We start from the raw sequence: 24,121 nt of genomic DNA on the forward strand, positions 1-24,121 counted from the left end.
TGCGGCACTTTCAGGGCCAGAGAAAAGCAGTGCCTCCTGGTGGAAGGTCATGGGCGCCAGCAGCCAAGTGGGTAGGAAGGGGGAGCAGAGGAGGCAGCTGTAGTGACCCCTAAGGCTAGATGGGGGTGTGCAGGGCCACTTGAAAGTTTCTAATCCCAGAGCCCAGTGAGCTTTTCAAACAGGAAAGAGCGGTGTGTGGTGGTGACCAAAACCAGCCTCCTGCTCACTGTGTAAACTGCCTTTCTTCAAACCAAATAGTTGAGGCTACAGGAATGTGAATCTCATCCTTCCAAGTATATGGGAGCAGCTTGCTCTTTTGTTCTTTGGCCCTGGTTTTGTTATCCCAGAGCTGGGGCACTGGCTAGAGTAGAGGCAGGCTGGTGAGCCTGACTGGGGCAAAAGGGTCACTGTGGTCACCTTGTTAGGTGCCCCAGTTTTGACAGTAGCAAGATTCACAGGCTCAGCCCAAGCTCCCAGTGGAAAACCAAGCACACGGCCTCTCTCCTGGGTGCTAAGCAAGCTCCAGCAGGCCTGGGGAGGTTGCTGCTTAAGGACTAAGGAAGACAAAATCAAGCTCCTAAGTTACAGGCCAGTTCAGAGTCCTGTTCTCATCCTTCCAAAGAAACACAGCGAGCATCAAGCCCTGCTGAGGAGTCAGGACTCCTGGCTTCCACCCGGCCGTGCTTTCTCATCTCCCTTACCCACCTTGTACTCTCTTCCTTATGATGGAAGAGGTATAATCATGTCCCCACCCTCCTGTCTGGGACTGTCACAGAGATAAAAGAGATCCTCTATAGGAAGTATTTTAGACTCCTAGGGGAGAAGCACTAAACTAACAGTTGGTGTTATTAAAGTGTTTGTAGATTGCAGATGAAAGGCAGCAGGTAAATAGAGGCTAAACATCATCCTCCCCAGAGAAAGGGTGAACTGGCTATTGGGGCAACGGTGGAAGCTCCAGAGAAAGGACTAAAACCTTGTTCCCACTAGCCCCCTGCCCTGTGGGCTATATCGATCCTCTGGAGTTGAGCCACAAGCTGCCAGGCAGCTGGTCTCCCATTTGGGGATGAGTGGAAAGAGAGAAGCAGCTGTGAGTAAGGCCCTGCCCCGTGCTCTTGAATCTAGGGGCTTTTCTGGATTAAATGTAGTCTCATCTACCCCGATGTCTCACCACCTCCTTCCCTCTCCATGGAGCCTTTCCTAGGGAACAGAAGTGCTATGAAGCTTTTATTGTTTTGGCCACGCTGTGCGGCATGTGGGATCTTAGTTGCCCTACCAGGGATCGCAACTGCGCCCCCTGCAGTGGAAATGCAGACTCTTAACCACTGGACCGCCAGGGAAGTCCCGCTATGAAGCTTTTTATATCAACTCAGGTCTCTAAGCTGGTCCTACCTAACTGCTTTAACAAAGCAGGAGCAAATTTACAAAGGAGGATCCTGCCCTTGCCCTGCAAGCCTGTGTGTCTAAGTCGCAGTTTTCACTTTCCCCTTGAGCCTTTACTAAATCTACCCCTGCCTTCACCTACCTTCTCAAAGGCTCTCTGCTAAATGGAACAGCCTGCCTGATATAGCAGGAAAAGCAGAAGTGAATACGGTTCCAGGGAGAACTGTCAGAGACAGGGTTCAAGCCCTGGGCAGAAGACTGAGGAAGAGTCCTGGCCTCCCTCAGAGGTGCTTTATTACATGGTTTCATCAGTCATTGGTGATTAGATCCTATGCCCAAGCGAGAAAAGAGGAACACTGCATTGTACAGGGCAGATGGTTCCCCTTTTGGCAATGCAGTCACACGGGGTGGGCGATGGGTGCGTGCTTGGTTTCCCTGCCTGTGGGCAGGCTCTGAGATTGCAGCTAATTGAAATGGAAGCCTGGTAAAGTGGGAGAAAGGAATGTTCAGGAATCAGTGACCTCCATATTCTGCAGCTGGCTTTCCAGGGCAACATCTCTCGCCGCCCCTTTCTTTTTGCTGCCCTCATGCTGCTTCTTCTGCTTCTTCGATGGCTCCTGGTCAATGGGTGCGGGCTTCACAAAGGGGATCAGTTCCTGGAGACCTGAGAGGAAACAGCCAACCAAACAACCCATCATTCCTCAAGAGTCAAAGCCCAGGGACCTCTGGGGAAAGTTACACAAGACAAAGAGGCAGGCACTGCTTTCATTTATTCCTTTTTTTCCCAGCCTGAATTTTAGCTGCATTTAAATAGAAGCTCATACCGGCACTGGCTACTTTTCAACCTTGCCCCTTGCAATGCCCAGCACCAGAGGACAGGCAGAGTTTTGGGGGCCGTGTATGAACAAGAAAACTTGGTGCATTCTGAAAGGGGCTCACTATTTAGAAGAGCAGGAAGACAGACAAGAGGAGGAAGATGGGCTGGGCTGGGAGCCTCACCTGGTGGCATGAATTCCTTCAATTTCTCAGGTACGAGGATGCCCTTCTCTGTCTGGTAGTTCTCTAGGATGGCACAGATGGTGCGAGTTGTGGCGCACATCGTGGCATTGAGCATGTGGACAAACTCCACCTGCGAGGAGAGGGTCCCCAGAGGGAGCAGTTACACTCAACCCCTAGCTGGGCTTACTGATGACCAGGAACCATCCACTCAGCCAGACTCCCTCAACTGCAACTATCCAAATCCAAATCTAAAATCAAATAAAAAACAGGCTCTACCCATATTAATGATCTCTAAACCTTTGAGTTCTGTTTGGCTTATTAGATAACTTATGGCTTATTAGATAACTCCAGAAAGATTCCTCATGTCTCCATGAGTGACAAGTGGTAGGTCCCAGTATTTTGAGGAGAGTTGGGCCCTTTGAGGGAGGGAAGAGACTACTCAATGGCTTCTCCTTTTAACCCCTTTCAAGTCCCTGACCAGGAAAAGATTAGGGCCTGGAAATTGGGTTTGAAGAGATAAGCTTACCACCCAGACCTTCTTGGGTGAGAAGAGGGGAGACATTGCCTCCAACTTGTTCTGTGTAGACAAATGGGGATTACTCTTTATCTGGAGTTATGGAAAACAAAGCCAAGAAGAGAAAAGCTAGAACTACCTTGTAGAATAGAGCTAGATTCAGGTTTCTATCTAAAAGGACTCAGTCCTGATTCAGTGAAGTCACTTTCAGATTCCCTTTTTGGTCTAGACTGAGAAGCTCAGATTTTCCCATGACGCTGGGGAATAATGTCCTCCAAGGGCTGAGAAATAAGATGGACCTACTCTGAGCTGAAGGCCCTGCTTCCTGCCTCCCCAGGGGCCATCTACCTTGTCCATCATCTTCTTGGTTTGCCCGTATCGGATTCGGAGCCGGCGAGCCTGATAGTCTGTGCAGTTAGAACAGGAGACTAACTCACGGAAGGCTCCTGAGCCCGGAAACCAGGCCTCCAGGTCAAGCTTCTTACTGGCAGCGTGATTCAAAGAACCTGTAAGGAAAAACCCCTAGAATTCATGAAGGAGGGATGGTATTTCAGAAGGCTAACCTTTAGCAAACCCAAAGAATTCTTTAGTTCGCATGTTATCCCCAGGAGGGAAATCACGCCCAGATATTCTTATCACCAAGAACTCCCAAGGGAAAAGAGTGTGATATTTTAATTAATGTGGGCAATTAATTGGATTGTAAGCTGTTTCTTTGTGTGGCAGTTGAACTGGTCAGGGTGGTGTTTGTGGGACGCAGGAGAGGGAGGCCGATAACCTGAGACAATATTCACGATATGGTAAGGGATCCCCAGAGACTGGTAGAACTCCTCAGCGGTAGTGATCATCTCCTCAAACATCTCCCAGGACTTGTTGTCATGTGGCGATGAGTAGACAAACTGTTCAATCTGCAAAGAGGGACCCAAGGGCACAGTGACAAGGGGACAGGGTGAATAAACTGAAGGCTGAAGTGGGAATTATCCTAGCAATGAAGACTTATTCCTATTCCACTGAGAGTCAGGCGGGGCTGGGGCCCTGGTGAGAGATCGGGGCTGAACTGGACTGGCTGGGGCTGCAGCAAGAACGAATGCTTGTGTAGAGAGCGTCCCACATAACGTGCGGCTACTGTTCTAAGTACTTTCTTTCTTTCTTTTTTTTTTTTAACATCTTTATTGGGGTATAATTGCTTTACCATGGTGTGTTAGTTTCTGCTTTATAACAAAGTGAATCAGTTATACATATACATATGTTCCCATATCTCTTCCCTCTTGCGTCTCCCTCCCTCCCACCCTCCCTATCCCACCCCTCCAGGCGGTCACAGAGCACGGAGCTGATCTCCCTGTGCTATGCGGCTGCTTCCCACTAGCTATCTACCTTACATTTGGTAGTGTATATATGTCCATGCCTCTCTCTCACTTTGTCACAGCTCACCCTTCCCCCTCCCCATATCCTCAAGTCCGTTCTCTAGTAGGTCTGTGTCTTTATTCCTGTCTTACCCCTAGGTTCCGTTCTAAGTACCTTCCACGTGGTAACTGGTTTAATCCTCACAGTAGCCTAATGGGGTAGGTACTACTATTATCTTCCTTTGACAGAGGAGGAAACAGCACAGAGAGGTTAAGCAAATTGTTCAAGGTTACACAGCAGTAAGTGGTAGAGTTGGCCTTAGGACTCAGGCAGCCTGGTTCCAGAGTCCATGCTCTAGCCGCTCCACCATGTGCTTCTCAGGCTCTTCCCTAGAAACCCAGATGGAGGAAACGAGAGGAAAGACTGGAGCTGGGGTAGGCCTGAGCAACACAGATTCTATCTCTTCTATAACAGCCCTGGAGAGATAGAAGGGTCCCATCCCTCACCCCGATCTGCCTACTCACCTTCTCAAACTGATGGACTCGAAAGATGCCACGGGTATCACGGCCGTGGGAGCCCACCTCCTGGCGAAAGCAGGTGGACAGGCCGGCATACTTGATTGGCAAGTCCTCTGGCCGAAGCCACTCGTCCCGGTGGAGAGCAGCAATGGGCTGTTCGGAGGTGGCAATCAGATATTTTTCCTCATAGGTGCTGTCATCAGACTTTTCAGTGCCTTTGCCAATCACCTGTCAGAGGAGGGTAATATTTACTAGTTAAGACTGAGGGAGTAGGACCTCAGCTCAAGCAAGAAATCACAAAGATCACACAAATCACACAGAGAAGATCTGAGTGATGGGAGGACAAATTTTCTTCAATCCCTGCCCAGGAGTGAGCAGGAGATGCTAAAAAGACATGGGAGGGAATGGGTCAGTCCAAAATGGGGTCCCTACTAGAGATCAAAGAAATGCAGATTAAAAGAAGACAAAATATTCTGATACTACTTTTTTTTCCCTTGGCTTCACCATGCAGCTTGTGGGATCTCAGTTCCCTGACCAGTACCCAGGCCCCCTGCAGTAGAAGCGTGAAGCCCTAACCACTGGACTGCCAGGGAATTCCCTCTGATACTATTTTTACTTTATCTAGTAAATGAAATACTTATAAATGATGTATAGTGGCCAGTGATGGCAGGTGTGCAATAAAACCTGAGCTGGTAGCAGTATAAATTAATCCACTTGACAGATGTTTGTGAGGCATTTAGTAAGAGCCAAGTCCTTTTTGCCAATGCGGGGCAAAAGGAGACAGTCTCTGCTCTCTTGGTGCTTATGGGTTGATCTAGGGTTGTAATCCTTGAAGAATCACTTCGGTGTTCAGCTGAAGAAAGTAATGGAAAAGAAAAAAAAACTATAGACAGGACAAAGTTCATTGTAACATTACTTACTGATGGCAAAAAAAAGGGAGCCCCCTAAATATTCAACAGGGGAAGAGCTGGGTAGTCTATATCCATGCCATGTAATATTATATAACCACTAATAAATGATGGTTACGAACACCATGTAGTAACACTGAAAAATGCTTCTGATATAATGTGAAGTAAAAAGGCAATCTACATATATTGTGATTAGAAGTATGAGAAAATGATACATGTATAAAAAAAGCTCCCACAAGAATATTAAAAATGACAATTGTAGTAGGTAATGTGAAAGAAGATGATCTCCCCCCACTAATTCCAAATTTTCTGTCATGTGGTATTACTTTAACTAAAAAAAAAAAAAAAAAAAAAAAAGAGGAAAAAAAAAAAAAAAAAAAAAAAAAAAAGAGGGGAGGAAACTTCCTCTAGGCCACCGTTTGGAAATGTGGAAAACTACCTTGCTACCTAACAGTGGGAATTTAGCCCCGTGTGAGGCTATTCACATACAATGTAAAAACAATAGAGCTTGCGGTCTAATATGGTATAGCCACTAGCCATACATGGCTATTCAAAGTCAATTAAAATTTAATTCCTTGGCTTGCACGAGCCACATTTCAACAGCCACATGTGGCTGGTGGCTGCCACACTGGATAGGACAGATACAAAACATTTCCACTATTGCCGAAAGTTCAGTTGGACAGCACTGCTCTAGAGAATTAATAAACTGAGGTTATTAGGCAAAAAGTGCCAGCCAAAATTCCTCACTATGGAAGACTGTGATTCTCCCTGCCTATGGCTCCAAGAAGCATCTGGGTAAGAGATGGAGAATGCTGCGAACACGCAGAGCACCTGCTACCTAATATTTTTCATAATCCTCCATATAAGCTTCTCCCTGGTGTTACCTGCAGGGCATCCTTCTAAAGTTCTGTCAGTGATTATCCATCCAATCTTGGGAGTTGAGATGAGAAAAAAAGGGAAAAGATAAAAACAGGTCTCATCTGATAATGCACATGTCCCTCTCATTAAAAGGAAGAAGAGGAGGACCCCAAGGTTGTACCAATGCTCAGGGTTTGGAGGAGCATTTCGTTTCCCACTGCATCTTGAATTAAAACATACCTTTGAACTCACCAACAGGACCTAGTGGGAAGAAGGTTCTGACCGTTAAACTCATCTCTCTACATAAGATAAATCAGATGAGGCCTGGAGCAGTTGTCTAACTACCCGCTACATGGGTTTTGGGAGGAAACAGCCAATAAGAACAAAGTTGTTCCCCCCTGCCCTGGAACAGGGTTGAAGGAGAGGGACAGGTGAGAAGTGGACTCAGCTGCGATGGGCAGCCGTTAGCAGAGACACTAGAAATCCTGAGTGTTGGGCGTAGACTTCGGGTGGGGGGAGCTACAGCTGATGTTAAAGCTGGCTGATTCAGAATCACCTTCTGCACCTCAACTCAAATCCACTGGCTCTCCCTGAGATGGTTCATGATTGAGAAAGAGCCACAAACTGGAAGCCACATCCATCTAAAGGAAAGTATGTCTCCCCCTGTGGAAGCTTCCAGTCTGGGGTCAGGAGTGGGAGGACACGGGAAGATCAGCCACTTCTACAATTTCCTTTTGTCCAAGCTTAATAATAATATATGAGCTTCTTTTCTAAGCTCATGGTGCTAAAGCATGCTCAATTTAGATAGATCACATAAACTATCTGGGGAAAGATAAAATAGGCTCTATGTCTGCACTGTCCAAGTGGTAGCCACCAGCCACATGTGACCATTTAAATTAAAATTCATGAAGATTACAATTTTACTTCCTCAGTTGCACTAGCTGCATTTTAAGTGCTCGACAGCCACAATGTAGAACGTTTCACCATCGCAGGAAGTTCTGCTGGACAGCATCGCTGTGTCTTTGAAGATTATTTTAAAAAAAAAAAAAAAAAAAAAAAAAAGAGGGGAGGAAACTTCCTCTAGGCCACCGTTTGGAAATGTGGAAAACTACCTTGCTACCTAACAGTGGGAATTTAGCCCCGTGTGAGGCTATTCACATACAATGTAAAAACAATAGAGCTTGCGGTCTAATATGGTATAGCCACTAGCCATACATGGCTATTCAAAGTCAATTAAAATTTAATTCCTTGGCTTGCACGAGCCACATTTCAACAGCCACATGTGGCTGGTGGCTGCCACACTGGATAGGACAGATACAAAACATTTCCACTATTGCCGAAAGTTCAGTTGGACAGCACTGCTCTAGAGAATTAATAAACTGAGGTTATTAGGCAAAAAGTGCCAGCCAAAATTCCTCACTATGGAAGACTGTGATTCTCCCTGCCTATGGCTCCAAGAAGCATCTGGGTAAGAGATGGAGAATGCTGCGAACACGCAGAGCACCTGCTACCTAATATTTTTCATAATCCTCCATATAAGCTTCTCCCTGGTGTTACCTGCAGGGCATCCTTCTAAAGTTCTGTCAGTGATTATCCATCCAATCTTGGGAGTTGAGATGAGAAAAAAAGGGAAAAGATAAAAACAGGTCTCATCTGATAATGCACATGTCCCTCTCATTAAAAGGAAGAAGAGGAGGACCCCAAGGTTGTACCAATGCTCAGGGTTTGGAGGAGCATTTCGTTTCCCACTGCATCTTGAATTAAAACATACCTTTGAACTCACCAACAGGACCTAGTGGGAAGAAGGTTCTGACCGTTAAACTCATCTCTCTACATAAGATAAATCAGATGAGGCCTGGAGCAGTTGTCTAACTACCCGCTACATGGGTTTTGGGAGGAAACAGCCAATAAGAACAAAGTTGTTCCCCCCTGCCCTGGAACAGGGTTGAAGGAGAGGGACAGGTGAGAAGTGGACTCAGCTGCGATGGGCAGCCGTTAGCAGAGACACTAGAAATCCTGAGTGTTGGGCGTAGACTTCGGGTGGGGGGAGCTACAGCTGATGTTAAAGCTGGCTGATTCAGAATCACCTTCTGCACCTCAACTCAAATCCACTGGCTCTCCCTGAGATGGTTCATGATTGAGAAAGAGCCACAAACTGGAAGCCACATCCATCTAAAGGAAAGTATGTCTCCCCCTGTGGAAGCTTCCAGTCTGGGGTCAGGAGTGGGAGGACACGGGAAGATCAGCCACTTCTACAATTTCCTTTTGTCCAAGCTTAATAATAATATATGAGCTTCTTTTCTAAGCTCATGGTGCTAAAGCATGCTCAATTTAGATAGATCACATAAACTATCTGGGGAAAGATAAAATAGGCTCTATGTCTGCACTGTCCAAGTGGTAGCCACCAGCCACATGTGACCATTTAAATTAAAATTCATGAAGATTACAATTTTACTTCCTCAGTTGCACTAGCTGCATTTTAAGTGCTCGACAGCCACAATGTAGAACGTTTCACCATCGCAGGAAGTTCTGCTGGACAGCATCGCTGTGTCTTTGAAGTTAAACTTCATACCTTTAGGAGTCATTCTGCCACACTGCCTCAGGCTACTCACCTTATAAAGTTCTTCATCAAACTGGCTGAGCTGTGCCACTTCCTGCATGACCTCCTTCCTCATGAAGAAGGGGGTATAAATGGGAGTGTAGCCTCGACTTCCCAATGTGCGAAGAGCATACTGGATGAGTGCCTGTTCCAGGAACACCAGGACCCCCTAAAGGAGCAGACACAGCACTGTGTGAGTGGGTTCTGCTGCCATCACGTTCATCTGCTAGCATTTACCCCCAGAGGCAACTGGGGGCACACAGGAGGCCACAAAGACCATGGATCCAACAACTGACTCAAGAGACTCTTTCTTAACAGCCATGCACAGCACATCATCTGAAGAGCATTCCCTTTAAGATACCAATCAAGGGAAAAGGACTGTTCACCCAGGGTGCATGGGAGAGTCTTCCCGTGCTAATTCTTAAAACACTGGACTTATTTGTATACGTAAAACATACCAATATGGACAGTGTTTCCAAAACTACTTTACCACGTCCTTCTGGAAGGCTTCCCTGAGCGCATCTGCCCTCTGCCCAGCTAATCTGGGTGTGTTGCCTCCACCTACCCGTTCCTATAGCACCCTGGGCTACTCACACCAGAGCACTTATCACGGAGGGTTTTTGACTCTTTGTTACTTGTCTGACTGTCCAATTACACGGAGCTCCTTAAAGGCACAGACTGTTCTAATTCAGTCAGCAAAACATATTCATTATGGAGGATCACTCAGTGGCTTTTGTTCTAGGGAATCCTGATAAGCACTCTCCTGCCTTAGAAAGAGAATTGCATCTAATTGCCAGTAAGTTTGTAGTAGAAAGGCGGATTTGTGGGCCTCTTTAAGTGGGTTATGTTTTCTGCAATTTTTTTTCAGTTCTTTCTTTATAACCAACCTCACTGGCTGCCGACTCTTACCTTCAGGAAGTATCCTCGACTCCCAGCCACCACAGCCCCCTTTTCGCCTTCAAAGCCATCTACCATCACCACCAGGTCCACGTGAGAGTACTTCTTCCTGACGGTACAATCACCCCAAATCCTCTCTACTTTGTTGTCGGCGTCCTAAGCAAACAAGACCAGGAGACAAAGATGCATGAGCTCTGAATTCTACAACCTCCATCTTTCCGAACCCTATTCCAAGAACGACCTAGAGCTTTGTGAAGTCACTGCTTAACTCAAACACTAGGTTTTGGCCCTTGTGTACAGAGACTAGAGAAGGGAATTTGCTAGAGAATCTGCGCTCAATAGAGAAATAATAATTTATAAAGTCCTAGAGGCAATTCTAGCCATGGAACTGAAATCATGATTTTCCAAAAGATCTGTAGTATTCTCTCGTTTTTATACCCTTTTAAATGACTCCTTGAAAATCCTATACAGGGAAAACCCTTCCCAGGACAATCTGCACTGCCTGGGGTACGGAAGGGAATGCAGATTTTTTTTTTTCCAGGCTCTCATTGGTCCAGGGCCACACAAGGGCGGGCTCAGGGCTCTGACCTCTCGAGTCTGCCACCCCAGCCCTCAGTGAGTTTAATGTCCGTTCACCAAGGAATGAATGAAAGAGGCACAGATGGGCCCTGCCACGGCTGGGGTGTCAGGGAACAAAGGCTGGGCTCAGAGCAGCTTTGTGCTGGGGAAGCTCCCACTCCGCAGGCAACTTTTATCATGCAGATTTCCCTTCAACCTGCAGCTTCTCAGCAGGGTGTGGGTGAGGGGTGAGGCTGATCGTGCAGATCCCTCCCACGAGACGAGCTGCTACCATGGGCAACACGCAATGGAGGACAGCAGCCTGATTTAGAAGAGATTTCCGTGCCAGGAGTCTCCACCTACCTGCTGTCTCTGCTACTTCCCAATCAGGCAGGGATCTGACTCTTTCAATTCTCAATTGGTGGGCAGAGCGAATACACAAAGAGCCTGCTTCTATTATACAGAGCGTGCCAGACTTTCACTGTCCTCCTCCCGCTCCGCCCCCTTCCCAAAGGAGAGGGGTGACGCAAGGCAGCCGCCCACTGTGGCACCGACGCCTACCTCATCATTGCTGATGGGCACAGAGGGGTGCAGAAGGTTACCAATCTCGCGAAGGTTCTCAAATCGCTCTGCTTCCAGCTTTATCCGCTCTGCATCACACTTCAGGATGGCTTCGTCGATGAGGAGTCGGACTTTTTTGATTTGTGAGACTTTCAGGTTCTGTAGATGAACAAGGCCAAGCCCGTCCAAGGCCACAGCGAGTCAAGGGCAGAGTAGGAAAAAGATTGTTGCCCCAACCTTGTTGGGCTCTAATGATAACTCTTGTAACAGCATTTTAAAAATTGACACTGGAGGCTTTCAAAGAACTGAGATTTATTTCACACAGGGATATATACAGTTTTGCCCGACAAATCCGTTGGCATTTTCTTTCAGGGTGCCTGAGGCAGAGGTGGATCAATTCTGGCCACTCCTCTTGTCCCTGTATATCTCAGGAGTGTTAATACCATAGCTTAAGTTGCACTTTCTGATATTCCTGATTAAACCAATTCAGCATGCTATTATATCCTATATATAACTGTTCTCTAGGAAGATTATAAATTTATTAGGAGCAAGAGACCTTGTCTTAAGCTCATTTTGCATTCCTTATTGCAGGTGTTTCAAACTGTACTCTGATTTCCTGGGGGGACCCTTAGCAGGTAGGGCAGGGTGGGAATAGCACCCCAACCTTGCCCTTCAAGCACAGCAACTCTGCTTTTTCGAGTTTATGCTCTTGCTATTGTTGCAGGGGTTTTTTTTTTTTTAAAGATTTTTTTGATGTGGACCATTTTTAAAGTCTTTATTGAATTTGTTACAATATTCCTTCTGTTTTATGCTTTTTCAGTTTTTTGCCTGTGAGGCATGTGGGATCTTAGCTCCCCGACCAGGGATCGAACCCTTACCCCCTGCACTGGAGGACAAAGTCTTAACCACTGGACCGCCAGGGAAGTCCCTGTGTTGCAGGTTTTAAGAAAGGGTTCAGTGACTAAAAAACTTGAAAATTCCTTCTCTAGGCCCATTGTAGTGAATATTTACTGAATTACAAAAAACTGAAAAATTACTGACTCTGTGGAAATAGAGTTATTAAACCAAACATAGTTCAGTTCCTTTTTTCTCTTCTTCCTACTCTTGACTTTTCCATTCCACCTGTCTCCTTCTCTGCTGTCTAATACTCAAGTACTGAGATTAACAAGAGGGGATGGGGACATGTCCCAGCTGCAGAAATTCAAGGATGCCACAGTGCTGTGTGGAGCAGAGCGTCAGGACTTGCTTGTCTAGGAACAAAGCTAAAAGAACAGAAATCCTAACCTGGAAAAGGACAATAACTTACAGTTAAAGTGTCTGCAGTGAGGTCATCGAGATTTAATACATCTTCCGGAATGGACTCATCATTTCCCATTGGCTCTTTTCTCTATGGGAAAGAAAAACAAACAAACAACAACAAAAACATAACTAATTATAAAGAAAAATTTCTGACATAGTTTTACAAGTGTACACCAAACTAATATATCATATAAACTAATTACAGAACTTTCTACACAACTTAGTCTCTAAAAGATGCAACGCATGGGAGAAAAATTAGTGAACTGGAAGCAAGAAGTTAACGTTCCAAGTCCCTGTCCTGACACTGTCTAGCTTTCTGATCCTGGACAGACTGATTAACCAATCCAGGTCAGAGGGTTGATACCATCGGGAACTTGAGAAGGAAAATGTCTGACATGGACATAGAATGTTATGACCCCAAGAATGTATGAAAACACTCAGTGCTGGTCAGGAGTGAGCACTGGGCAGACACCTGTGTGTCAATTTGTGAATCCCCATCTACCTACTAAGAACAAACCCAGCCCTTAGGCCTGCGGCTAAGAGGAAAAATGGATGGGATGAGGAATATTAGGAAGGCAAAGAAACACAACTTTTGAGGGAAAAAGCCACGTTTAGAGCAATCAATGCAACTTGGCAAAACAGCAAGGGTATACCCAGGACTAGATTTTTTCCCATTCCAGTTTCTCTCCTCACCCTTCTTTATGATATTCTTCCAAATCATCATTTCTAATCGTTATCCAGAGCAAGGGAGAAGACAGTGATTCAAGGAAAATCATCTTTAAAAGCTGGAAAAATCTGACAATATCAGAATGAGTCTTGATAAGAACAGGCATAGACTACTGAGGTAGAAAAAAATGCCCTAGATCTCAAGATGTTCCATTTGGTAGCCAAGATAGCTGAGGCCCTCTTCTTCTCTGATAATCCCTCAGGGCAGCAAATTCAAGTTCTGAGTTCAAGTTCTGGCTCTGCAACTAACTGATGGCACCATTTTGGGCAAGCCCCTTAATTTCCTAGGCCTCTTTACCCTACCCTTTTATTAATAGGGTTAACAAGTATACTACCTACACTCCACGTTTACAGCAAAGATCACAACCAAAATGAGACGTATATGAAAGGGTTTTGAATGCTTTCAAGTGCTATACAAATTAAAGCACTGCTAGTACTATCTCAATGGATAGCAAGAGAGAACACTCCTTGCAGGGCCAGCAGTCAAGGGAACCTAAGAACGTTAACACAAATGAAAATACTCCCATCTTCTTGCTAAGAAAAATACTTGGCTGGCACTATCCGTATATATGCCCCAAAGAACACTCAGGCAGAAGTATACATGGAAATTAACATAATTATGGGGTTGCTGACGTGTACCTGACGTAGTGTCAAGAGTTCCACAGGAAGAAAACTGTATGATTATCATCAATATCAATTTCTACAGCCTGTCACATGCTGAAAGTGCAACAAAATAGTGTTAAAGAGAAGGATACAGAATATCATGAAGGATAAGGTGCTAGAGTCCAAGGGAATCTTTTTTGTGTGTGTGTGGTACGCGGGCCTCTCACCGTTGTGGCCTCTCCCACTGTGGAGCCTGTGCTCCAGACGCGCAGGCTCAGTGGCCATGGCTCACGCGCCCAGCCACTCCGTGGCATGTGGGATCCTCCCGGACCGGGGCACAAACCCGCGTCCGCTGCATCAGCAGGTAGACTCTCAACCACTGCACCACCAGGGAAGGCCCCAAGGGAATCCTTTTGTTATGGTCTTTCCAAGTTCAGGTTCCTAAATTTCATAATTTTTTGGTTTATTTTAGAGGTTTACAACTTAAAAATGAGACAGACTGTACGGTGCATTAACATGTTTTTAAAAAAAAAATGATTAAGAGGCTAAGAGCGTATTTTTGAAGAAAGATTAAAAACTAATCTGGTGGGCTTCCCTGGTGGCGCAGTGGTTGAGAGTCTGCCTGCCGATGCAGGGGACACGGGTTCGTGCCCTGGTCCGGGAAGATCCCACATGCCGTGGAGTGGCTGGGCCCGTGAGCCATGGCCGCTGAGCCTGCGCGTCCGGAGCCTGTGCTCCGCAACGGGAGAGACCACAACAGTGAGAAGCCTGCGTACTGCAAAAAAAAAAAACCACCAAACCCCCCCACCAAAAAAAAAACTAATCTGGTTACCAAAGTAAAGCTGAGCTGAAACTTAACATTCTTCAAGGACAGGAAGGATATACTGGATGAAGGCCAGTACTACCTGCCATTCACTGTTACTCTCAATTGCTAAATAACTACAATGTTCCAGGCACTGTGTCAGGTCTTCTATATTAGAAATTTTCAGTTCTCACAATTGTATTCTAAAGGTTAGTGTTAGAACTGTCATTTCATAGACAAGAAAACTGAGGCTCAGAAGTTAACTTGCCTGAAGTCACATAACCAAGAGTCTAGGATTTGGACTCAATATCTGTGCTCTTTTAAATAAAGAGCACGACTACACTGGGATAAAGAATCTGAAATTTACAACAGGAAAACCTCTCTGGCACTGTAGGTTGAGCTCAGGAAATTACTGGAAAGGATTACTGGTGGAATTCATATTATTAAGAACAGAACAGACAATGAATGACTTGTATGGCAAGAATCTTATCTTACAACAGACTGAACGTCTGTGTCCCCCAAAATTCATATGTTGAAACCTAATCCCCAATGTGATAGCATTTGGAGGTGGGGTCTTTCAGAGGTGATTAGGTCAGGAGGGCAGAGCCCTCATGTATGTAATTAGTGCCCTTATGAAAGAGACACCAGAGAGCTCCCTGCTCCTTCTGCCATGAGGACACAGCAAGAAGACTATCTATTAACCAGGAAGCAGGCCCTCACCAATCTGCTGGTGCCTTGATCTTGGACTTCCCAGCTTGCAGAACTGTGAGAAATAAATTTCTGCTGTTTATAAGCCACCCAGTCTACAGTATTCTGTTACAGCAGCAAGAACGGACTAAAACATACCTGCAGACAGAAGATGGACTCACTGATCCTTGAAAATGTCTCTTAGTCCCCTCCCTGCCTTCCTCCCTTTCTTTTTAAAATAACTTTCCCCCTCTGGTAAGAAATCCAGTAGCTCATGGAATTAAACACGTCGTTAGAAATTATGAATTAACTAAGAATAAGATTAAATACCTCTGCTCAAGCTCTCAAGGGTATTAGTCAGTTCTCTTACCTTCATTTTCTCTCCAATTGTCTTGCTGCATAGGTTCTTCAGCTTGTTCAAGTTGTCTGCCTGAAATCTGCCTGAAGAATAAAGAACCCAATATACCAAAGATAGGCACATAATTAAGATACCTCATTCCTAATCTTGGCTCCTTAGGACTGACCTCAGCCCAAGGCCAAAATACAGGCAGAGCTAAAGGATCTGCCTCACAAAGTTGTGTAATTCCCCAGCATTTGGTGACAATGAAAAGGCCATTCTGGGGCTGAAATTAAAAAGTATCATAACCTGGACGATACCACTGTAGACAGAGTAACACATCTGAGAAAACTGGAAAATACTCATATAACTCTAACCTGTTCAATTATCTTAAAATTCACTTAAAGAAACTATGTGGTATGCACCAGGATCTAAATAAAGGCAGTCAGTCAAGTTTCTATTCCCATGAACTTGGTTGCTACTTCTCTATGCTAGAAATGGTTAATGTTATTTCCTTTGCTTTGATACAACGCTCATCTGGCAGCCTTGAGAAGAATTCAATTTCTCACACTTTGGTTCCTCTGGGGGAAGACAGTGCTCTCACCAGCCTGCATAGGTATTCCGGCCCAAATTAACATCTTGGTATTGTGATTCATCAGTCTAACCTTGATTTGCAAAAGTTGGACCTCCTGAATCTAAGCTTTAGCAGCAATATGGTAAAAATTAAGCTTTGGACAGGTAAAATGATGACTAGAGAGGAGACAGCGCATAGACATGGCTATTCTTTGAAGTTTTGCCAAACTTTAAATTTAAACTAAACTTCAGCACAAACTATATAACTACTTTCTCATTCACTTATTCACACTGATTACAGAGATGGAGAACAGATGAGTGGTTTTACATGTACTCATTTGCGTGTGCCTGTAGCTCTGTGTGATATCTCATGTGCAGATCTGTGTAACCACTGCTACACTCAAGATAAGGAACTGTTCCATCTCCACAGATTCCTTTTGCTATCATCCCTCTGTAGTCCATTACCTTTCCCCTGCCCCAGCTAACCCTTGGCAACCACTAATCTGTTCTCCATCTCTGGAATCAGTGTGAATAAGTGGCTAAAATTAAAAGGACTGCCAATATCAAGGGCAAGGTTGTAGAGCAAATGGAGCTCTTATATATTACTGATGGGAGCATCAATTATTACAACCACTTTGGAAAACTATTAGGTAATATCTACTAAACCTAAACATGTGCCTACTCTGTGACCTAGCAATTCCACCCTTAGGTACATACCCAAAAGAAATGAGTGCTTACATCCACCAGAAGACACAATGTCCCTAGCACATTATTCATAGTACCCTTAAAGTGGTAACAATCTGAAAGTCCATCAATAAAATTGGTTGTTAGTTTACACATATGGAGTACTACACAGCAATGAAAAAGAACCAACCACTGCTACACATAACAACATGGAATAACCTTACAGACATAATTTTGAGACAAAGAAGTCACATGCAAAATTATATACTATATAAGTCCATTTATATGAAGTTCAAAATCAGGCAAAAGTCATTTATGGTGATAGAGGACAAAATACTGTTTCTTTGGAGGAGGGAAGTGACAGTGAAGGGGCATGAGGGAGCCTCCCCGGAGAACTGCAAATGTCTTAGATCTTGATCTGAATGGTGGTCACATGGGTGTATGGCTTTGTAAAATTCATCAAGCTGCACATTAAGATTTGTGCACTTTACTGAACTTACTGAATACATTACATCTCAATAAATTTTAAAAGGCTGTATATAAAAATAATATAAATGCCATAGCAGAAATATATAAGGTAGTATATGGATCATATGTCCTAGGTGTGGCCCTGGACTAGCTGAGACTGGGGTCAAAGGAAGCACTTAGAAAGTTTTTCCAATGATAAGGGCCTGGTTTAAGGCGTGTGCAATAGGGTTAAGAGGAAGTAACAACTTCAACTGATAATTCCTGTAGTTAGTGGCAGATTTCAAGATACATGGAAATCTACTGACTTTGGAAGTAGTCGAGACAAATGCTTATTATATGCCCAAATGTGTCCTCATTATATTACTCTGAATTAAAAGAAGAAATCACAGTTCGAATCCTTGAAGTTACAAGAGCTGTGGTAAACTCCTCCGATGTGGTGCTCTGACTCCAAGTCATATCAGATTCCTGTGTTCTACACAGAGCCCTAAACCTTGAAGGTCTACAGACAGACACATGGGTATAGTTGTAATGGAGGGCCTTTTGAAGCTTGCTGTGTCCTCATTCAGGGAACATGGTCTGATTTCTTAATGTGGCTCTGGGTTGCAGCTAAGGATAGAAGAACCCTAAACTCTGATCAGAGGTTCAGATGTAAAAGAATCTTGAAACAAAATCTGTCAATGTCCACCTTCAGCAGGCAGCAATGGGAAAAATCATTAACTCCCCTTAGCTGCAAAGAGAATACTGGTTAGGGATGTCAAGTAGAAAAGAATCAAATCAATAAATATGTTGAAAATGAACTACATCAACTGCTTTTCATATGGAAGAGCACAGTGCCCTGAACACAGAAGATATTCATGACTTCAACAAACCTTTGTCAAGCCCTTAACAAGGACCAGGTGCAGTGCTAGGTATTGGGATTATATGTACACATGTGTATATGTATATCCTGTATCTATATGTATACCCTGGGTACTGACACACAGATGAATAAAACACAACCTTGTCCCTGAAGAATTCATCCCCTCAGCACATATCCACTCCTCAGGTAAAAGACAGAACTTCCCACAGAGGTGTACATTATACCCAAGAGACTAGGTAACACATTCAAAGTCATTTAGCAGCTGGGCAATGGCTAGAGAGAAACAAAAATCTGATACTTCTGACTTCTGACTCAGTAAAACAGTGTCCAGTCTAGTTTTTTCACTCCGATTTAATTTAATTCCATTGCAACTCAAAACTTCAGATTCAGATTCAGGTGGTGGGATCACCACCGCACTGGGCTTGACTGTGATGTGCAGAATCAGCAAACAGCCTGAGCTAAGCAAATATTCTGCTGGTACCCAATACCTTCATGTTACCAACTCTTCCTTCGACTCTCTCCCTACACGGGTGATACTTATATATTTAGGAAAATCAACTTTCCTAATAGAAATCCACGCTTTTGGACAGCGAATGCCTATGCAGTGCGCTGTCATAAACCTGTCTCTCTGAGGGTGGCAGACCTATTGCATCAGACAAAAAATCACGTGTTTGACAGCATCCGGCCAGTTAGTGACTACTCCAGCTAGCCTAGGCAGAGATTGATAGGCAGAGGGTTCTATGGTTTTATTTAGCCTCATGAAAGGTGCCCGGTCCAGTTCCAGGATCTAGCCCAACTCTGCCAATGTCTTCACCGGAAAACTTTAAACAGCCTCAATAATTACAAGATTTTTCTTGCTTCACCGCACCCCTCTGCCCATGTCTGAGCTACTACGTATGACTATTCTCGGTTCTTAAAAGTTTGCCCACAGTTCAGGGGGATGGCCTTCCCAAAAGCTCCGGGATCACTGTTTTTAGCCAGAGGCGGCCTCCACAGTGCCAAAATGGTTCCAATATGGACGGAGTGAACCTACTGTGCTGCAGATGTGACTCAGTCAGGTTGGAACCTTTGATTCTATCAAGATAGAGGGAGACCACTCTGGCCTTGCTGAAGATGAGAAAAAGACAGGAGGCGACCAAAGATAAGTGCTGGAAAGGGGAAACCCCCCAAACCTCCCCCCTGGCTTTCTTCCGGCTATCCTTGAGGCTGGAAGGTTTGACAGCTCTTGATGCGAACGAGCCATGCTCCTTTCCCAGACTCAGAAGCAGCGACCCGCACCCAGCTAGCCAGGAAGGGAGGTCGCAGGGCCCGGACGGAGGAGAAAAGTGGGTCGGTCCGGCCCCCCGGGTGGACAGGGACAGCTTCGGAGCCACCGCAACCTAGGAGGGGGTCTTATGAAGGGTGGAACCTCAGGAGCGGTAACTAGGTCCAAAAAACGAAGTTGCGGTTGGCATCCGGGGATACTCCGCGCGTCCCGGTACTTACATCGTCGCCACTCGCTGTCTGCCTTCACCAGCTGGTCCACCAGTCCCGGGTCCTTGAAGCGCTTCTCCTGCGACTCTCGGATGAGGGCTGGGTCCCCTCCTTTATCCACCCGAAACAAATCCAGATCCAGCACCATCGTTCCTTCTCCAGGGCCAACACTAAGAGAACGGAGGTTAGTCCCACAGCAGCCGCCCTGTAACTGCCGCACTGCACCGGCGCGCTGACAACCCGCCCCCTCTCCCACTTCCCGCGCAGGCGCAACCGGAGCGTGCAGCCCGCCCTCCACTCTGGGCCGGAAGCGGTTGCGTAGGAGGCGGGGCCGCGCAGAGGAGGACGGGGTGGGTGGGCGTGAGCTCGCTGGATGTGTTCAAGTCAGTCCCACTGGCGGGTTTTGCCTCCTCGTGTGCGTTTTCCCCAGCTGTGCCCGCTTCTCTAGGGGCTCTAATTGCCCCATAGAAGAAAAATGAGTGCCTGTTTCTGTCTCATGTTAAAGGGCATATCTAAGACACGGCCTGTCAGTATAATCACTGGCTTGGAAGCTGGCACCTCCCATAGATGCCAGTTTCCACCTTACAAGCTTGGGTCCTAAGACTGGACCCTCTCTCTGAACCTCTGCTCTCTTCTCCATCTTGAGACAAGAGTGTGGCTACATGTTTTAGTCCCCAGATAACCTCAGTTCAAAATACCTGCTCTCCTGCCTCAGTTAGGATACCTTTCTTAATCTGATTATTGGGTGAACCAAATTGTCCCTTTATCAACCCTTAAGATCACGGGGTTGGAGAATATTTTAGAGAGACACTTGAGTAGACTTTTCCAAGGGGAAAATATTTAGGAGATTTGAAGGCAGTTTAAGATATTGAGGTCATGTCTTGTATCTATTTGAAAATTCCTAGAACAAAGATTTCATCATATTTTAATTTTATAATGTTCAGGCCTTTACAGGGAAATATTCTGGTTGATGATTGGAGCCAAAGTTATCCAAGAATCTCCCTGATAACAAGAGCTTATTTGAAGGATTTGGGAATAGGCATACTGTTCCCCATCCTTCCACTTTACCAAGAGTTTAGAGACCCACCCACCATGCCCCAAAGCTAACTGTGCTAAGACCTTGGTCTTCTGCCACTTGCTTGTGCACCTGTCATGAGGATATGGCATTGCTATCCTACTCCCCAACAAGGCTCTGCCAAGCCAACTCTGAGGTGTAGGACAGGGCTAATGACAGTACTGGAGCTGACTAGTAGAGACCCATAGGGAGGCTTAGGAAAGGCATTTGTCTGGGTTTGGACCCCCTAGGTTCCTCTTACCAAGAATGTTAGGTTTAAAACCAGTGGAAAGGGGGACTTCCCTGGCGGTCCAGTGGTCAAGACTCCGTGCTCCCAGTGCAGGGGGTGCGGGTTCAATCCCTAGTGGGGGGAACTATGATTCCTCATGCGGCACAGCACAGCCAAAAAAAAAAAAAAAGATAAAACCAGTAGAAAGGAAGTGTTGGGAGCTACAGGCTCTGAAGAAAGCACATAAGAAGACTGTCCTCAAAGGGCTGGCTTCCCTGAAATCTTCTGAGGGCAAGCCTGTGGTGGGAGCTGTCTGCTTCAGTCAATGAAGGCAGTGCCAAAGTGTATTGCTTGCTAAGTTTCAAAACAGTGATGGGTGTTCCTGAGGCTGCAGGGGGCCCAGGCCTAGGGGAGGAGGGCCATTGAGCTAATACTTTAAGGAGGTCATCAGTGTAATTGGAAGGATGGCCTTAAAATTCTGACCTTTCCAAATTTCCTTAGGAATTTTCACCATTAGTTTTATCGTTAGATTACAGACATCTTCCTTTAAAATGCTCATGCTACCTGGTAAGTATAACAAATTAACATAATAGAATGACAGAGCTTATGACTGAGGGAGTTAAAAACTTCAGTGTGGTTAGAGTATAAGGATGTGTAGTTAGGGTTAGTGTGTATGCCATATTACTAAATCTGTTGGAGATGCAGTTTCCTCATTATAGTGGGGCTAGTACCTGCCTCTAGGCCTGTTCTGAGAACCAGGTGAGCAATGTTATGAAAGAACTTAGTCCAGGCTTGACACACAGAAATGCCAAAGTAATGTGAGCTTCCTACTTTCCTTCTTAAGAGTTTAGATTTGATCCTGTAACAGGGGTGATATTTAACCACCAGTAAAACCCAGGTACCACCCAGTCAAAACAAATTTGGGTCACAACTAATCAGCTGAGGGAATTGTTTTTAGGGGATTAAGTGCCCTCAACTAGAGTGAAGGAAAGCACGGAAGCAGGAAAATCCAGCTGCTCTGGGAAATGGTGGGTCCTTGATGTCCTCTAGGGTTTTATCCACATCTAGTCCATAATAATCCATGTCATACCCAAATAAGCTAATTTTACCTGTCTTTGTAGGCACATTGTTATGTGGCTGGCCTCAGTGCCACGCAAGGGAAAACTGAACTGGAACGGAATGGAACTGACATTCCAAGTGTTTTATGTGTTCTCCTTTTCGATCCTCACCCAATCTTGGGAGGTAGGGCATCATCAGGTGTGTTTTATTATTGTGGAAACTGAGGCTTTGATTGATGGCTGATTCTTCAGCAGGTGGTGAGAGGCTTCTAGCATAGGTCCCTATTGCTCCCAAGTATGCTCTTTTCTCTGTCACTCTGGGGTTCCAGAATCCTTCTCTTCAGTTTAAGCTTCAAGGACATTTACCACTTCTCACTCACCCATCCAGCCATCCAACCTATGTTCAAGAAAAACAGCTGAAAGGTATGTTTTTATTTCACAAAAAAGTGTGACATGCGATACCCATCCCCTAACAATCTACAAACTCTTGGAATACAGAGTAAAAAGGAAATCCACCCAGTCTTGATGAGACAAAAACTTGATTTCACAAAGCTGAAAAATCCATTACAAAGTCTCTGTTGTATAAATATAGTCAGTCTTATCTTTAATGTAGAGTGAAACAAAAAAAAAAAGTTTTGTTGGCATAAGAAATCCCTGTCCTTGAATACACCACAATCTTCATTTGTACTCCCAGCCAAATACAGGTGACACCTACATGATGAGAGTTATATGTGTGTTCTCGGAATCTAAGTAACCAAATGGGATTTAAGTATTTTGTCTCCTGAGCCCACACTCCCTCCTCCAATAGCTTGTGCAAAATGCTAGAGCCTTAGTTTGCTAAAAGCTTTTCCCATATAAAATAACATGTGTCTATTCTAAATTTGATTGTAGTAATGGGTGTACAATTCTGTGAGTATACTAAAATTTATTGAATTGTACATTTTAAATGAGTGACTTGTATGGTATTTGAATTACACTTCAATAGAGCTATTAAAAAATATCTAACATGTGTCTAAGTTGCTAGGGGAGCAACAGGTGACCCCGATAGCATAACTCAGGAGTTCCTGGCAGGATGCAGGGAAGATCTGCAGAAGTCGGTACACTAAGGGGCGTAGAAAGGAGATCCTTAAAATATTATGACTAAGTCAATAGAGTTTGAGTTTGCTCTAGGGGCACTCAGATTCATGATGTCAGAATAAAGAAGTCAGTGGGGTATGTACTTTTTCTGAGTGATTCTAGAATAGTCTAAGACTCTTCCATGGCCTTTGTCACAAAAGAAATTTATTTGGTGGAAAGGCAGTTGCTCGGGGTATTGCTGAGTCTACAGAAAACTTCAGGCTGGAGCTTGGAAGCTGGCTATCTGCATCCACTGGGAGAAATTCCAGCATGGCCACAGGTTCTGAGAGCCTGAATCCCACAGGAGGAGGGAGAATTTAGATACCAAAGAAAAGCTTCTAGATTTATTGAACCAAAGGGACTGCCTGTCTTCAGTGATACGGTTGTTGGCCAGAAGTTACAGCAGGGTTCCAATTCTCACTGACCCTTTTATAAGACCATTGCCAAGGCAGCAGTGGCCAATCACATCAGCAAACCATCATGTGGCAGACAAACCACTTACAAGTGCCGTCTCCATTCTTTACCTACCATCTGGTCACCAAATGGTCACTTGAGAAAGGAGACAGGCACAAACCATGGGAAACAGGGCCCTTGAACAAGGATGGTCATTCTAGCCTGACAGTGAGGGAAGGAGAATAGCCATTAGTAGAAAGAAAAAGAGAATTTAAACTCTTGCTCTGGTTTTACCATTTCTAGTTACTTAAAGTTCATCAGTTATACTTGTTGTGAAAGTGGAGAAAAGGGGCACAGAGGACATTCACTTTACTCACCTTTCAAAACAGATGCTGCAAAAAAAAAAAAAAAAAACAGATGCTGCGAGAAGGTGGGGGCAGAAGTCTTTTTAGTTTTTCAGCACACAAAGGAAATGAGAACAGGAGGAAGGGAAGGACAGGGGCATGAAAGGGCAAGGGTTCCCAGTTTGGTGAACACCTTGTCCAACTCCCCTAGTGTTTCCTCCTTGAAGACTGATCTGGATCTACTCACTGCTGGTGCATGGGCTACAAGTCCATGCCTTTCTTG

General features: G+C 45.0%; 1 protein-coding gene across 1 annotated transcript; it reads right to left on the minus strand.

Moving 5' to 3' along the window:
• Positions 1-1,601: 1,601 nt before the first annotated feature.
• On the minus strand, positions 1,602-19,910 carry SARS1 (seryl-tRNA synthetase 1). The gene is made up of 11 exons (XM_024742122.1): positions 19,657-19,910; positions 15,621-15,691; positions 12,440-12,520; positions 11,134-11,292; positions 10,027-10,170; positions 9,131-9,286; positions 4,759-4,980; positions 3,669-3,798; positions 3,242-3,399; positions 2,380-2,509; positions 1,602-2,044 (listed from the first exon to the last, which is right to left on the minus strand). The coding sequence occupies exons 1-11, from the start codon at positions 19,790-19,792 to the stop codon at positions 1,887-1,889; spliced, it is 1,545 nt and encodes a 514-aa protein (XP_024597890.1). The 5' UTR covers positions 19,793-19,910; the 3' UTR covers positions 1,602-1,886.
• Positions 19,911-24,121: the final 4,211 nt, after the last annotated feature.

The sequence above is a fragment of the Neophocaena asiaeorientalis genome, unplaced genomic scaffold (assembly GCF_003031525.2).
Source record: "Neophocaena asiaeorientalis asiaeorientalis breed wild unplaced genomic scaffold, Neophocaena_asiaeorientalis_V1.1 scaffold35, whole genome shotgun sequence".
Taxonomy (NCBI): Eukaryota; Metazoa; Chordata; class Mammalia; order Artiodactyla; family Phocoenidae; genus Neophocaena; species Neophocaena asiaeorientalis.